At 33.2% G+C, this 16,510-nt stretch overlaps 2 protein-coding genes and 1 long non-coding RNA gene across 5 annotated transcripts; 2 read left to right on the top strand and 1 right to left on the bottom strand.

Moving 5' to 3' along the window:
• The first annotated feature begins 3,827 nt into the window (after positions 1-3,827).
• On the top strand, positions 3,828-12,844 carry LOC110099643. Of its 3 annotated transcripts, XR_003701616.1 has the most exons (5): positions 3,828-3,980; positions 5,979-6,073; positions 10,453-10,727; positions 10,977-11,875; positions 12,739-12,844. XR_003701616.1 is itself a non-coding variant. In XM_020826855.2 (4 exons), exons 1-4 carry the CDS (start codon positions 3,951-3,953, stop codon positions 11,789-11,791), a joined length of 1,215 nt encoding a protein of 404 aa, XP_020682514.1. In that variant the 5' UTR covers positions 3,828-3,950; the 3' UTR covers positions 11,792-12,244. The 3 variants fall into 3 exon arrangements, 2 of the variants coding, with proteins under 2 accessions (XP_020682514.1, XP_020682522.1); XM_020826855.2 differs by lacking the exon at positions 12,739-12,844 and having other exon boundaries at positions 10,977-12,244; XM_020826863.2 differs by lacking the exons at positions 3,828-3,980; positions 12,739-12,844 and having other exon boundaries at positions 10,448-10,727; positions 10,977-12,244.
• Positions 11,900-12,837, bottom strand: LOC114580264. The gene is made up of 2 exons (XR_003701617.1): positions 12,706-12,837; positions 11,900-12,600 (listed from the first exon to the last, which is right to left on the bottom strand). It is a non-coding gene; the product is annotated as an uncharacterized LOC114580264 (long non-coding RNA).
• Positions 12,845-12,864: 20 nt separating the features above from the next.
• LOC110099655 lies at positions 12,865-13,605 on the top strand. Its single transcript, XM_028697289.1, has 2 exons — positions 12,865-13,091; positions 13,183-13,605. The coding sequence occupies exons 1-2, from the start codon at positions 12,917-12,919 to the stop codon at positions 13,353-13,355; spliced, it is 348 nt and encodes a 115-aa protein (XP_028553122.1). The 5' UTR covers positions 12,865-12,916; the 3' UTR covers positions 13,356-13,605.
• Positions 13,606-16,510: the final 2,905 nt, after the last annotated feature.

A 16,510-nucleotide genomic window follows, 5' to 3' on the forward strand; every position in this document is an offset into this window, starting at 1 on the left:
AAGAGAAAAAGATGAGGAAGAAGAGAAATAATACGTGGAAGCTGGAGGATGACCAAACATAACCTCCTTCGCTAAGAATTCCAGTCTAATTAAACCATCCTTAATTAAAAAATATTATTGTTATAAAAGCCTCTTTAATGATCATTAAGGCTTGCTTAATTATGCTTGCAAAGGCTTAATTTCTTGGCTTGGATTGCTTGTGGTATTACCAAGCTCTGATGATGGAGACAAGTTTATTAGTTTTATATTAGATAACGAATTAGAATTGGTCTTTCTTTAATGATCTAGAGCTTGAAAGAAGTCATCACTTAGGGGTTTACATAAGTATTTGGTTGTTTTATTTGGTGAGGGTTGGAAGATTACTTTTATAAAGGTTTTTAATTTTTTTTTTTTTTTGGTTAGTTTAGGTGGTTGTGCTGCCTATGAGATTGGTTCAAATGGAGTGTGGTTTTGCGTATTTTATTAGCTGATTAAAGCTTCGTTTGGGACGGCTTTCTTATTGTTTCTTAAAGCAGCTTTCTAGTTAAAAAATTAAAAAAATTATATTAGAAAGCTGCTTTAAGAAGCAGTAAGAAAGCCGTCCCAAACGAAGCCTAAGGTTTCGTTTGGGACGACTTTTTTAATGCTTCTTAAAGCAGCATTATAATACATAAATTTTAATTTTTATACTAGAAAACTGTTTTAAGAAGCAATAAAAAAGTCGTCCAAAACAAAGCCTAGGGACAACTTTTTCATAGCTTTTAAAATAGTTTTTTTTAGTACAGAACTTTCTAATTCAAGATTTTTTTAGCCAAAAAGTAATTTTAGAAAGCATTAAGAAAGCTGTTCCGAATGGAGCCTAAGTGTTCTTATTATTATATATAGTAGGTTTGTTCTCGAAGGATGATTTTATGTTTATTTTGATGATTTATATGTTTGAAGTTTGGTTATTGGAATTTTGTATTGATTATTGATATGTTATATATGTTGCTTTGTCTTGTGGTGGTATTTGTTAATGCAATATATATGTTGTTTGATTTAGAATGAAGTTATGTTATTATAATATGTGGAGGAAGTATTTTGCAAATGTTTAATGTTTGAGGAAAGAAGAACACACAAGGAAATGATGATTAGGGCATGATCATGAGAATCTTATAAAAATACATACCATCTCAATGAAGCATGGTGTTGGCATATTCCATCATCATCATAATATCATCATCTTTAATCTAAAAAAATTAAGAAGAATATTAAGGTGGCTTAATTCACCAAAATTGATCAAGTAAGATGAGAAGGTAATATTGATAGATAGAATTGACTACCCAACTACCTTATGAACTAGGTTACATATGATCACAAATTGATGATTATGGCTAGCTCTTACTACTATGCCTATCTCTACAGCCCATAATCAGATTGTTGGGATCGACAAGCTGGGGTGTAACCGAGTCAAGTTGATTCTTGATGCTGGATCAGGCTAAACTGGATAAATGGCTCGTGAGGTGAGCTCGATGAGTTAACGAGCAAAGTTTGAACCAACATTGACTTGGCTCATTAGCTAATGAGCTGCAAGAAAACTTTAATATAAAATACATTTTTAGGACATTTTGGCCAATTAAGGCAAATTCACACACACATCATGTAACATTATAACGCAATATTCGAATCAAATACCTCTTTATTGGTAATCATAGCTCTCAATCAATAGACCAATGTGAGCTGCATATATAAAATACATTTAGATCATATTAAAATTTAATTATTTTAGTATAACGTTTTTATAAATATTTAAAAAATATAGATGCCTTACTTATTTTTTTTGTGTGATTTTTTATTATTTATCATTTTTTTTTTGTTTTATCATGTTATTATAATATTTGCTTGAATAGGAATGATCTTCTTTCTTTCATAATAAATTAGCCGGCTCGTGAGCTGACTCAAATTAATAGAATTAGGCTCAAGCTCGAGCCAAGGGGGGTGGTTCGAACTTGGCTCTACTCGTTTATACCTCTAGTTGGGACAACCCCTCTTGTTGAAGTCTGACTCTGCATCTTCATAATGCACATATATTCATCATATAAAAATATATGCGAGCAAAAAATATAAATATATAATAAATATGTAGAATTTAATATTTTTACACTTATATAAACACACTGAGATTGATTGTCCACCACCCTGATTTTTTATATTTTTGCACTTACATAAACACAATATATGTTTGCACTTACTACAAATGCCTACAAATGCATGCTCTCTACTCAAAATTTCAATTCATCATATTATGATTTTAAGACAGCCATGGAAGTCAATTTGCAAAATTAAATTAAATTAAATTATTATTATTAAGCTGCTAAAATATTTCTTTTAAATGTATGAAATATCATAACCTAAAATTTGTGGAGCAATTAATCACTGACAAACTCTTAATGAATTTGCTTCCATGAGATATAAAGATCATCAAATTTGCTCCTAATAATATCTTTAATTTTATGGGCTCATTAGAAGTAGATGATCCAGCATGATAAGGTGGTTGTAGTGGACCATGAGTTGGTTGGTGTTCATAAGGATCATGATTGAGAATTGTTTGTATCGAATTTCTTTTTTGAAAAATGCTAAATCAAAAAGAAATGTTCGATGAAGTATCGTATATGTTTGTTGTAGGATCTGACTCATTTTCTCAGTAAGTGAGGTGTAAGAAGAAATCAAAGCTCTTCAATATGGGTTGGTCCAACTTAGGATAGTGACGACCATGGATATGAACAGAAGCGATGGAACGGGGTTGTCTGGAAGTATATGAAGAATGATGTGATGTGCTAGAAGCGGGAGGTATAGTATGATAGTAGTGATTGTAGTTAGTGGTGGTGGTAGTGTCGATGACGGTGATGTCCTCATTTGAGGAGGATTTGTAGTATTCTTCTTTTTTTAACTAGAAATATATTTATGCAGTGATTTAGTATCCCTAGAAGGAAAAATTATTACATGCAGAGTTTGGACATGTCCAGAGGTCAATCTGGACGCGTCATGTCACTCAATACACAGTGTATTAGGTGATGTGGCATATCCGGATTAGCCTTTAGACTTGTCCGAACTTCGCACGTAATAATCTCTCCCCTCGAAGATACCAATATGCAATGCAAAAAAAAAAGAAAAAAAAAAAAGAAGTATTAGATCATACCGTAGAGTTTTAGCAAGATGGGGGAATTGAAAGATGCATAAAAAATATTGAGCTTCTTCATGACTTCAAATATGAGAATTGCTAGGCAAGTGAGAAATATTATGTTAGGGGTTCTCGGTTATTTTACATAAGCCCTTACTTCAAGTTATTTATATATAAATATATGAAATAAAAATTAAATTAGTCATAGTATTTATTTGCAATTAATAAAATATTAATTTAAAATGGTAATAATTTTGGTTTTATTACCACATAGAGATTATTGTATTAACTAATTAAAAAAATTAAGTTAAGTCAATTGATATTCTTTCTTATTTAAATTCATTTAATGAAATTTTACATTTCATTAATTTAATATTTTACTTATTAATATATCATAAGTGTAATTTAGTTAATCTAAATAGGATTGATAAAAAAATTTAATTAGAATTTATATTTTATTATTTTAATAATTAATTGACATATTAAAAAAATACTAATTAAGTGAAAATTTGATTTAATTAATCTAGTCATAATTTTTTTTTTTGGGAAAATCTAGTCATAATTATGTAACATATTTTAAATTTTTAATAATAATTATTATTAAATCTTATTTAAATTCTGAAATAAAATTTAACTGAATTTAATTTTTGTTCTGCCAAATAATTTTAAAAATAATTCGAATTTACATACTTCAGCTTTACTCCTTGCAGCCCAGACGGGTTTCTTTCTGTTGCAGCGACTGGCTTTCAACTCGCCATTTTCATTTGCCGCTGACCTACTGGAGAAAAAATCGACTCAATAGAACCCCGCGATGGCCTTTCTCTTCCGGAAGTTCCAGGAGGTAGCAATCTTTTCTTCTTTCTCTTTCTTCCCCTCAACATAGATGCGCCGCTCTAGGGTTTGATTTCTGCACGTAATATCTCGAAGGAATCCAAAATTACTGGGGTTCCTGTATACATATTAGATATTTCTTAAAAAAAAAAAAAAACGCTGCCACATTTCTAGATTTATTTCTTCGATGTAAATTGGTTTCATTTACATGATTTTCTGTTGGCCATTTGATGAATCTCATTTCTTTTGACCACCTTGTTTTGAGATCATTCAGCATTAATGGTTGTCTTTCTCGATTAGAATCAGTTTCGCACTCTGAGATTTTGCCTTTACTGCATACAGTTTGGATCATGATACTTGCAGTGATGCAATCGAAAGTACGTTAGCAATACTTAGAGATTGCAGGCTGGAGTAATTTGCTCAAGTATTAAAGATAAGATTCAAAGAAATTTTGATCATTTAAAATTTTGGCCTAATATTTTGATTGCTATATCTTGCTTCGTAAATGAGGAAGCTCACCAGGACTATAGGTTACGCTCATGAGAATGTCCACTTAATTTGGCATCGTTATATGGAAAATGGCGTAATTTTTATAGTTGTGGATGCTAAAGTTTACAATATCAATTTGGGAGATTTTTCTATTATGAGCTGCCAAGTGCGTTGCATGATTTATATTAAATTAATGAATAAGGATTTTAAAATGGATGTTTTTTAATAGCTTGATAATTTTTTGAAATATCACAAAGAATCACAGAGCTTGGCCAAGATCATGCTTTAATGTTTCTAATGTTTGGTGAGATTTTATCTGAGGAGAGATTAGATGGGAAAATCAAGCTTCATAGGTGATAATTTACCAAAGTTTAAGGCATTGTTTGATATCGCTTATGCCTTCTTGCATGTGCTATTGGAAATATCTAAAGACTGCTTTATGGACAACAACTTTTGTTATGCTTTCCCAAAAATAGTTTTTCTTAAACAAATTGTAGGAAAAAGCAGGGAGAATGGTCCAAGAAATAGCTTTTCTGAATATATGACACATAAACATGGTTATGTATGTGTATATTAGGAATATAAGGAATAAGGTCATAAAGAAATAATTATGTATGTGTATATTAGGAATATAAGTAATAAGGTAATAAAGAAATAATCACCATTGGATAAGGCAGAGAAATTTACCATTGGTAGACCTAAAAAGGCCTGGTTAGAAAATATTAGAATGACATTTTTTATTATATTTAAATGAAAATGTGACTTTAATAGGATACAATGGAGAAAAAGAATTCATATAGTCAACCCCACAGTGGGATAAAGGCTTGATGTTATTGTCGTTGTTGGATAAAATGGAGAAATTTGAAAGGTGAGAAAGCATTTAAGTTAGTTTGTTAAAAGAGTTAAATTAGAATTCTTAGTATAGGCAAACTTGATGCAGGATTCTATGGCTAGTTTATTAAGAAGACTATCATAAAGCCTAAGCAAAATTTAAAATAGAATGCACATAAGCGAAGAACTTGTTGGAATGGTGCAGAGGCACAAAAAAAACTAAATAGTGTAGATTGAGAAATATTTAAATTACATGGATGGCGGGAGTAATGTCTATTGAATATAAAGGAGTTAAAAATAAACTTAGATAGTTTGGATATGTACAATTAATGATAAAAAAATGCATTAATGTGGATGGATAAAAGTAATGCGAAACGATTAGGAGAAAAAATGAGTAGACTAAAGGTAACATGAATAGAAGTTGTGCAAAAATATTTGTGTATAATAGGTTTAAACATCATGCAACACAAAGGATAATGATGATTGTCTTATAGCAATTTGTGTGCACAGACAGAGGTTTGGAATTATTAATAATATTCATTTGCATATTTTTGCTTTTTTAGTTTAAAATAAATGAAATAACAATAGGGATAATTATGAATTTCTTTCCTTAGCTATGTAGAAATTATTATGCTTCATGGTTGATATTTTTCTTTTTAATCCATTTTTTTTCTTATTGCATTTACAGGTAGCTAATACTCTAGCTAAGAGTCCAAAGTTTACTCGAGATCCAAGGCATCTTCAATTTGAAGCTGATATCAATCGTTTATTTCTCTACACAAGGTTAATGCTTTTGTACCAAAACTAGCATCTGTAATTTACCGAGCAGAAAGCATGGTATATATGCTGTCCCCAATTTGTGATAATGAAAGCATACCATTTATAACGTTTACATAGGGCTAATACTTGATGGTATTATTTGTGCGTGTACTGTCCACTGCATTTTCTTTCCAGGAGAAATCCTCAGAACCCCCACCCCACGAAATCTCCTCCCGCCTATATTTGACACATCCCAATCCAAGCACAAACACTTGAAAACCACTTATAATAACATTTATTTTTATGAAAAAAATAAAATAATTAAATGGAACTAAGAAATAAAGGTATGCGGAGAAAGGCAAGTTGTTTTTGCTAACTCTGTAGCTTTTTGATTACTGCATTCTAGTAACTTACTAAAATATTATACAGACAATTAGTGGAGAGTAAGCACTCCTTTAGATTTGATGTTTGCATTCAAACTCTGATTGAAGGAACTAAACCATGTTAAGTTGTGCTCAAATAATGCTTAACAGAGCTGTAAAAATTTAGAGAAATTTAATTCTACTTATTTAGGCGTCATGGTAAACTTAATCTTAGACATATTATCATTCAAGAGCAAATAATGCCCACATTGCCATGCTACATAGATGCCTAAGTCACTTGCTATAGTGCAACCAAATTTTCTCTAGACCAGGATACAATCAGATCTAAGGCTCAGTTGCGAAGAAAGGTCATGGATGGACTTCAGCTTAACCTGTCCCCTACCAAGCTCTAGCTCATCTGCATCTCTCTTATACCGTATCCTACTTTAATTTACTCGTGTTGCATTTGCCCTCTTTTTGGCGATTGTAGGATGTGGAGAATTGAAGCCTACGTGTAAATTTTCTGATAGGAAGTGCTTGTATTCACAAGCAACCTATCCAAAATCGGCGAACCAACAGCAGCCAAATGGCTGTCCACAGCAGGAAAACAGCAGATTTCTGCTGTTTACAGCAGGAAAACAGCACTTGTCCGGGAAAATACGAGAGAAAACTCAAGAAAAAACTTGTATTCCACTTAGACGATGAATAAAAGAGCAAGATACAATTGATCCTCAATTCGAGAGGAGGATCGATCTCTCCCAAATCTCTAGACGCCGCTAGAGCCCAAAGAAATCCTAAATCTACGAGATCTCAAATTTCAGCCAAATTCAAGATACTCAAACCCTAGCAAAATCAACTATTTAATGCATACCAATCAAAAGGAAATCCCAAAACAGTCCCTACATTCAAATTTCCCTCTCAAAACTCTAAAAAAAAACGCTTCCTAAAAAGCTCTATTTGAGCGGACGGGCCGCCCGATCTCCGCAGGAGGCGGAGATTTCGTTCTTCTTGCGAACTGCCGGTCCCGCGTGGACCGGCTGGAGTGGACCGGTCTAACATTTTCCTCATGTATTATTTTCCATTTTTGACCATGTTACAAGCTTTGATTCATCTCCTCTCTTTGTATGATTTCCTTATTTTTCCAATCTTCTAAAGATGATTTTCTTTTTTTTTAATTTCTCCAATCTATTTCAGATGTGTACTTTCTTACGAATTTTAGGGAGATGGGGTGAGGAAAAAAATATTTATTTGAATCATGTATGAGAGTTTTATATGATTCTGTGGTTGTGGTTTCCATTTTGTTGGTTTTGCTGAATGTTTGTACTGTTGCTCATGCCTGAGTTTTTTGTCTTTTTGTAGGCTTCTTCTGTTGTTGTCTTTTGACATTGTCATAGTTGTTATTGGGCTTGGTTTATTTGTTGATGTGGCTTTTCAGTTGGTTTTGATGCTTCAATGTTTATCTTTTTGGTTCTGATGCTCTTTTAATCTTCCAAAGATGGATTCAAGCCTTCAATTATTGGAAAGTGAATATGCCATAAATATTTTGATAATATATCTGTGCTGGAGGTCGACAATGTCTCTGAACATTTTCTCTATTTTAAGTCGTATCTTGTCTATCAATTGTTAGATATAAAATTTAGTAAACTGAAACTTGTGTTTTGTTTGCATTCATGTTCTAGTGCAGAATAACTATGCATTATGCAATAATTCTTATTTAACTTTGAAATAGACGGTTGTAAATGGATATTTTCCATAATTCTTTTTCTTCTGCTTTACTTTTCCTTGTTTAGCATGTTTCCTCGTACAATTCTCTTTGTACGCAAGAAATAGATTCTCTATAATTTCTTATAATTTGTTTTTATCTTCGTTATCATTTTATTCATTCAATTTATTATGGCATGTTCATATTCAAATATAGATATATGTAGATTTACCATTTAGTATTTACTAAAAACATTACTTTGTTATTGAATATTTTGTAAATGTGGTTATTTATATATTATATTATTGTGATGTCTTTTATATGCCGCTCTAGCATCTCAAAAGGATCACTTTAACCAAAATATGCCTCTATATTTCAAATGTTAAGGAATAATCTGAGTCTTCGTGCATGCATGAATAGTTAATACTCCTTATAACAACAACATCAAACCTTTGTCTCACTACGTGGGGTTGGCTACATGAATCTTTTTTCGTCATTGTGTCCTATTAAAAGTCAAATTCTCATTTAAATCTAATAAAGAAAGATCATTTCTAATATTTTCTAACCAATAGTTAATACTCCTTAATGAATGAAATTGCAAAAATGAAAAATGTCACTTATTAGTCAGAACTAGAGCCCTGTTATTTCAATGAAATGTTTCATGATCATATTGGGGAGAGGTTATTAATACTACTCATGTCATAAATAGGTTGCCTACAAAAGTTTTTGGAATTCTAAACATCAATGAAAGTACTCTCTCAGCTTTATTCCAATTTGAGCACAGCAGATAATATCACACTACAAATCTTTTATTGTATCACCTTTGCACATGTTTTAGTGATAATTATGATAAATTAGACCCAGAGCAATCATTTGTATCTTTGTAAGCTACTCATAAACCCAAAATGGGTACAAGTGTTACCATCTATCTATCATTTTTTTTCCCTCCACTTTTGATGAAAAGAAATATTACTTTACTTAACCTTGTCTTCAAGTTGAGAGCTATGTTGTGGAAGATAATGATAGAGATTTTTTCTTGCTAAATATTCCTTCATCAACTCATGCTAAAGTTAAACTATCCCCCCACCTTCTCTTTAAGAAACTAATTTAGAAATTGCACAAGTTCTGCCAACTCTTCATAATTCATAAATCCAAAATCATGATGCATGGAAGTATAATAGGAATATTCAAAAACATGATGCATGGAAGTATAAATAGGTGTAGTAGACTATTTATAAAACTAACATCCTTTTATATCTATTTTTTAAATTCTCAATAAAAAAATTAAAATACACAACATCATCTCTATTCATATTTTGCTATTGTTAAATTCCTAATGGCTTGATCGTGGCACACAAAAACACATGTGTTTAGTTGGTTAAAAAGAATAACATGGTTGTTAGTTTTATAAATAGGCAAATTTTAGGTATTATACATGTAATTCTCCCCAAAATAAATTCAAAATAGAATGAATTCTGATATTCGAGAAGGAATGTAGTGATTACCTTGAAAAAAAGATAGAACCTAGGTTCTTTCTCTGTTAATGTATGAGTTCTCAGATCCAGTTTTTTGGAATAATATGTAATTCGATCAAGATATAGTGTGAAGTTCAATATTAAATTATCTACTTACTGTCTCTCTAGAGATGAATAGTCTACTTGGATATATAGAATTTTCACACTATGACCTAGAATATGAAGGAAATTTTGAGGTTGCTATTTTACGTAAACATGAATTGTATCACGAATAAGGTTCTTCCGGTAAAGGAAATCTCTGCGAGGTCATTTGAAAACGGTAACACCATTAGTGATGACCTTTACTTCTACAGAATACAAGCCCATTTGAAAAAGTTAAACCATTCTTGCATAGTTTTCCTTTAAATAACATAACTTAAAGGACAGAAATGGAATACCACAGTAACAAACTTTTTAAAGATGATAATATGACTAGGTAAGCAAATTTAATGGAGCAAAGAATCCAAACCATTTTTTCAGATGGAGTGGAAGAATCTTCGTTAAATATAGTACATGTGTTAGGAGCTGAACCATTGGAAGTAATCATATCTCATGAATTTTATAATATTTATTATCTTTCTGTACAACCGCAAAATTGAAACTGGACTCCAAGCTCTCATAAGTGAAGCATATTCCATCTAATTTCAACTAAGCAAATACTTCTTTTCCTAAAAAAAAATTATTCAAATATTTTTATTATGTTGCACTTTTTTTGCTTGAATTTAAATATTGCACTCACCTGCATTATAAATTTTCTCTACAACATTATCATCTTCTTTTTTATATAAGTTTTTCTTATCCTTCTTTGTTTTTGCTAAAGATCAGCTTTAATCGTTTGGGAAGGAATGCTGATGAGAAGGATGCAGAGGAGATAATTGAAATGGCCAGCAAAGCCTCTGTTACTGATCAGCAGAGACAAGTTCAAGAAAATATACATTATCAGATTAAAAACATATGTAACCAGATGGATGATATCCTTCAACTTGATCCCAACAACATCCCCGATAAGCCTAATTCAGCCCTCGGCCACCAGAATGGCCCTAAACGCAGCGGTCTTAGTTTTGCCATCGGCACTTCAGTTTCATCTGCACCAGAACCTGGTAAGTAGTCATTATTTTTTTTTTGCATATGAGTAAAAAGCCTCTTTGCACCGTTATAAGAACACACAGTTTAAGGCTTCGTTTGGAACAGCTTTCTTCCTGCTTCATAAAGCAGCTTTTTAGTATAAAAATTAATTTTTTTATACTAAAAAGTCGCTTTAAGAAGCAGTAAGAAAGCGTCCCAAACAAAGCTTAAGTTTTGAATAATTTATGACTTAACAAGCTAACCTCTAATTCATTTCAGTACAGTTGTGACTCAAACGAAGCTGCTTTCACGTGCTGAGCTTTCATGTAATCTCAAAGATCGATTAGGATACACCATTGATGTCAAGCCATCTCAGATTCCTCATGAGGAAGCTGGTCTAGGCCTTTTCGTGTCCGGGGAAAGCAATGTAGGCTCTGTCGTCGCCTTCTACCCAGGGATTATATATTCTCCAGCTTATTACCGTTACATTCCTGGATACCCAAGGGTTGATTCCTGCAACTCCTACCTTATAACAAGATATGATGACATAATAATCAATGCACAGCCATGGGGAATAGGTGGGGAATCCCGGGAAATCTGGGATGGTTTTTTCCAACCAAACTTCAAGCCAGGTTCATCATCAAATATCAGTCAAAATTCTGATCGTTTATGGAAAGCTCTTAGCAAGCCTCTTGAAAGTAGTAATGGAATAAACCCCAGTGAAGTACTCGAGCTTCGAAACCCGCTTGCTTTTGGTCATTTCGCCAACCATCCAGCTAAAGGAAGTGACCCAAATGTCATGGTTTGTCCCTATGATTTTCCAGTCATGGAGAAGGATATGAGAGTTTATATACCGAATATTGTGTTTGGTGACCAGGAGAGTGTGACAATGAAGAGGTTTGGGAGCTTCTGGTTCAGATCAAAAGGTGCTGGTGATCAAGTAATAGATGCTCCAGTCATTAAGACGCTTGTGCTGGTTGCAATGAGGCCACTGTGTGAGGAAGAGGCTTACTTAAATTATAGGTTGAGTAATTCGAAAAGAAGGCCATCTTGGTATAGTCCTGTTGATGAAGAAGAAGATCTAAGGAGATGGAGTTGAGGGGATATAAAAGAAAGAGTTCATGAATGGTCATAAACATTGCACCTGCAAGCTTCCATGTGAGCAATTAATGCCGTTTAACTGGTAAGTCTTCACTGTTTTTTTTTTCCCTAATAGCTAAAAGTGTCGCATATTTATGTCTCCAATCTCATCCTTTTGAACAAACTTATATATGATGCAGGGATGAAGGTTTCGTTTAGGACAACTTTCTTGTTACTTCTTAAAGCAGCTTTCTTGTTTAAAAATAAAAAAAAACTGCTTTAAGAAGCAGCAAGAAAGCCGCCCCAAACGAAGCTGAAGTAGGGTATATTGATCCCTTCTTGATTTTTATATTAGTGGCAGCCTGGGAGGTCTTATGTCTTGACCAATAAACTAAATTCAAAGCAGAATATACAGTGATGTTAGGATAACTCTGTGCCCATGGATGCAAATCAAATCACAGTTGTTGGAATAGTTACATCTAATATAAATTTAGGCTTTGTTTGGGACGGTTTTTTTAATGCTTCTTAAAAAGCCGCTTTAAGCAAATGATAGTTTTGACATTTTAAGATAGGTTTAATTAAATGTGCAAACGAGTCATGCCGATCTTGAGTTATTCCTCGCTTGAGCTTGATTAATTAACTGAGCTCTAGTTTGAGCTTCATTCTATGAGTTTGCAACAACAACAATAACAACATCAAGCCTCTGTCTCATTATGTGGTTGGCTACATGATTCCTTTTTCGCCCTTTGTATCAATAACAACATCAAGACACGGCTTACCGTCTAGAGGCAAATCAGATGCAGTCACGTCTTCAAATACAGAGTAATACTGGGAAAAAAAGGGTTTAAGTGAGAGTTATTATTATTATTATTATAAAAACAGTGGCATTCAATCGCACTGAGAAGTAATCATACAAGAAAATCCTAAAAATACCAAATTTACTCGAAAGTTTGTCGTTTTTTGTAGCGGAAATCGCGCAGATATCGACCCTGTACACGTTCCGAGGCCACTTGCAGACCTAACACGACCGGCCGAGTCCCACAGGCCGTCATTTCCTCTTAATGGCAGCTCCACGAAGCTCCTTCCATGGCTGATTATCTCTCTAAATTCGGCCCTCTTCCGCTTTCAACATAAGCTCAATACGATGTCAGCCGACAGCTGGATGACGGAGAGGGCTAAGGAGGAGCTGAAGAGTCTGGAAGCTCGTCATCCATCACGATTCGATTACCTAAAGCTCGAACTCCAATCCCTAATCTCCGATTACGATCTCAATCCTTCTTTCCCCGATCTCATCTCCTCCTCCTCCCCCGGCACGCAAGGTCCGTTCTCTCTTCCTCTATCTGCTCCGATTGAAGCCGTTTTTATCCTGTTTTGACTCTTTTTGGCTTTGTATTTGTTGCCGATTTCTAGTGTCGTCGAATCGGAAGAGGAGAAGAGGGGACTTGTGCGATGAGGATTTAGGGTTTGGGTTGGAGAAGAAGAAGATGAAGTGGTTGCCGGAAGATAGGGCGGAGGTGGCTATCGAGAGGGCGAAGGCTTGCCTTAGGAGGCTTCAGCTGGTTAAGGAGAGTTTTCTCCAATAGTTCTATCTTCTCTTTCTTCGGTTGGTAATTTGACAGTGAGGAAGATTAAGGAGCAGGGAAGGAGACGAAGCTGTACTGTAAGATGTTTTTTTTGTGGGCCTTTTTTGCGGATTTTTTGATGTACAATGAATAGGCTTTGTGGGCTTAAGATTATTTTGACCGACCCACAAAGACCTCTGTTGGCCCATTTGCTAAGTAGAAGCAACTATATACCGCTATAGTGGAAGGAAAAACAAAACATTTTGGAGTACTGAGCTCTTGACTAGTAAGAGAGAGAGAATAAAGCGGCAATTCAAATGAGATGTGGGGGATTAACATATTTATTTATATATTTAATATTTAAACTACTGTATTTATTTACATAATATTTAAGTATTTATATCATATTAAAATATAAACTTTAAAAATTTAATATTATTTTAGATAAACTAACATTAGTAATGATATATCCTCAAAAATTATCTTGATCGGGCACGAATCTACAGTGTATTTACGGTTATCCAATTTTTGGTTCTCGAGGCAAAATTAATCCGAAAACTTCAAAAATTAAATTCAGGATCACCTGACTCCGATTTCAGCAAATTTATAGTCAAATTGAGCGTTTCGGAAATACGAGCCCAATGACACCAAATTCGACTCAATCCGAGCCCAAATGAGTTCAAACCATAATTTGAGTACCAAACGGTTTCCAAATATGACATTCTTATAGTCGAATTTAGCGGCTCGATGAGATGAATCCAACGAGCCCAAGATCGCCAAATTTCGACATCATTAAGACCTTCAAATGTCTGACGAATGGTGCACGATCAAGAGATTCAATATTAGCCGTCCATTCGACCATTCCCTATTTGTCCCTAATCTTACACATTTATAAGCTACGACACTCCATAAAATCTATAAATAACCCCTCATTTCTCATGTGAGGGGGCCCAATCAAGAAGAAGCAAGAAGAAGAGAAGAAGAAGAGAAGAAGAAGAGGGAATAACTCCTTGACCACCGCCAGAGTTTTGCCTAACGCCGGAATTCTGCCGGACTTCCGAACGACGCCAGAGTTCTGCCTGACGCCAGAGTTCTACCTGTCACCAAAATTTTGCTCGATCTCCAAGTAACGCTGGAACTCTAACGAAGTTGTAATTGGATCTCAATCCAGAAGTGAAGCATTGTAAACTGATCGTCTTTAATAAATAGTCTACGATCAAGAAGATTAGTATATACTATATGATGGAGTGATTCTTTTCTAGCAAAAGTTATTACAATTTTCATCTTAAATATGTAATAAATAGGGCATAATTCTCTACAAACAAAAAAGTTCAAGCTATGAGAATTAAAAAACTCACTTGCATTTCTCAACTATTATTTTCGTTGATCACCTCCTGCGATTGCTATCACCATCGTTGGACTTCTGTCAACATTTAACCAAGTTGTTGGGCTTTAATTGTCAAATTGTGGACATTAATTCATACAAATGAAATATGATGATTGCTCTCAATTATAAATTATTATATCTTATTCATTTGTGACATGGAGGATAAGTGTGTAAATGAGTCGAGTTTTGGCATTAGCGAGCTCAGCTCGTATGTTGGAAAGTTAGCTCGAATTCGAGCTCGCCCCACTGTAAACAAGCTCAAACTGGTTCATGAGCCTCCGCTATCGTCTTCGTTGTCCGACGCCTTCTGCAACTGATGAATTCCTCTGTCGTTTGATCGTTGGCATCTTCCACCAACATCTTCCTCAACCGTCAAATTCGCTTGTGTTTGACCGTCCGTCCCAACACCATACGCGCTCGTCCCGTTGGCACTTGGCACCCGCAGACGCGATCGCCTCAATCCACTTGAGCCCCACGAGCGTTGTAAAACATTTAGAACTAATATTTAGGCGGGAAGATTAAAACATTTAGTATTAATAAAATTAAAAGAATTAAAAAACTTTTAATAGTGAATTGAGGGCTCGTGAGCCGAGCCTCAATCAAGCTCGAACTCGACTTGTGAGCTCGATAAAGTTGACTAGAAAGCCTATATATTAAAATGAATTGTTACAACTACCATTATTTTTTCACGTACATGGATTTTCTCTGTAAAAAAAAAAAAAATGGCCTCACATAATTTTTTTAATGCGGGCTGGATTTTTATAAAATTACAACATTAAACATTAACTTTACAAATGCTAGTGTTTTAGCACATAATAATTTTTAATATGATATTAAAAATTAAGATATTACATAATTTAATTTTAAAGTTTAGATATTAGATATAAAAATATGGTAAAATTCAATTTTGATGCATGCCAATCTCTTTTACTATTTTATTAGCTAAAAGGGTGACAATGCTTTCCCATAATGAGTTGACTTTACTTGAATATTTTTTTATTTGAATAAAAAAGTCCAAAAAAATAATTTTTTTTTTATGAGAATATAAAGTCATACTTATCATATTTATTTTATTATTATACAAAATAAAATTTTATTTTTTTCAATCATAAATATATAAAAATAATAATTTTATTGTTATTTAAAGATATTAGCTTGATTTTTTGCACTTTTAATTATTAAGAATATAAGTCCACATGGATGGGCAAAGAAGAAGGCAATATAAAGGACAACAATATGCCAAAATGTCAATTAAAAAAATAATTATATTATATGAAAAAGGAGGAAGAATATTCCAGACCTTGAAATTGAGCTATTCATGTTATTTTCCATTAAAAATTAAAAATAAAATCTAGCTAAGAAAAAAGAAACGGTAATTATTTCATAAATATCAGTGATATAACCTAATAATATTTTATTCCATTTTTTATTAATATGTAAATAGTCAATTAAATATTAAAATGATATGTAACTTTTTAACTATATTGAAAATTTGCCCGTATTTTAAAACTATATGTGGTAATAAATAAATAATATTGATATCTCGTCAAAAAATTAGCTTGATCTAGCAAAATTGAGTTAGAAACTTCCGAAATAAAATTAGGAACCATATAAACTCCAATTTCAACAGATTTATAGTAGAATTGAACGTCTCGAAAAGGCGAATCCAACGACACCAAAATTCAATTCAAAATGAGTCCAAATAGGTCCAAATTAAGGACCCGAAACGCATATGAAAGGTTCAAACTATAGATTGGGTGACCAAATAGTTTCCAAGCGTGACATGCTT

The sequence above is a fragment of the Dendrobium catenatum genome, unplaced genomic scaffold (assembly GCF_001605985.2).
Source record: "Dendrobium catenatum unplaced genomic scaffold, ASM160598v2 fragScaff_scaffold_908, whole genome shotgun sequence".
In the NCBI taxonomy this organism is placed as follows: Eukaryota; Viridiplantae; Streptophyta; class Magnoliopsida; order Asparagales; family Orchidaceae; genus Dendrobium; species Dendrobium catenatum.

What these genes read in the sequence shown, in the direction of transcription:
- LOC110099643 (XM_020826855.2), top strand. Translation starts at nt 3,951, where the DNA reads ATGGCCTTTCTCTTCCGGAAGTTCCAGGAG. An exon ending in TCTTCCGGAAGTTCCAGGAG is followed by an intron (nt 3,981 to 5,978) that starts GTAGCAATCTTT and finishes TTGCATTTACAG; the next exon opens with GTAGCTAATACTCTAGCTAA. An exon ending in TTCATCTGCACCAGAACCTG is followed by an intron (nt 10,728 to 10,976) that starts GTAAGTAGTCAT and finishes ATTTCAGTACAG; the next exon opens with TTGTGACTCAAACGAAGCTG.
- LOC110099655 (XM_028697289.1), top strand. Translation starts at nt 12,917, where the DNA reads ATGTCAGCCGACAGCTGGATGACGGAGAGGGCTAAGGAGGAGCTGAAG. An exon ending in CTCCTCCCCCGGCACGCAAG is followed by an intron (nt 13,092 to 13,182) that starts GTCCGTTCTCTC and finishes GCCGATTTCTAG; the next exon opens with TGTCGTCGAATCGGAAGAGG.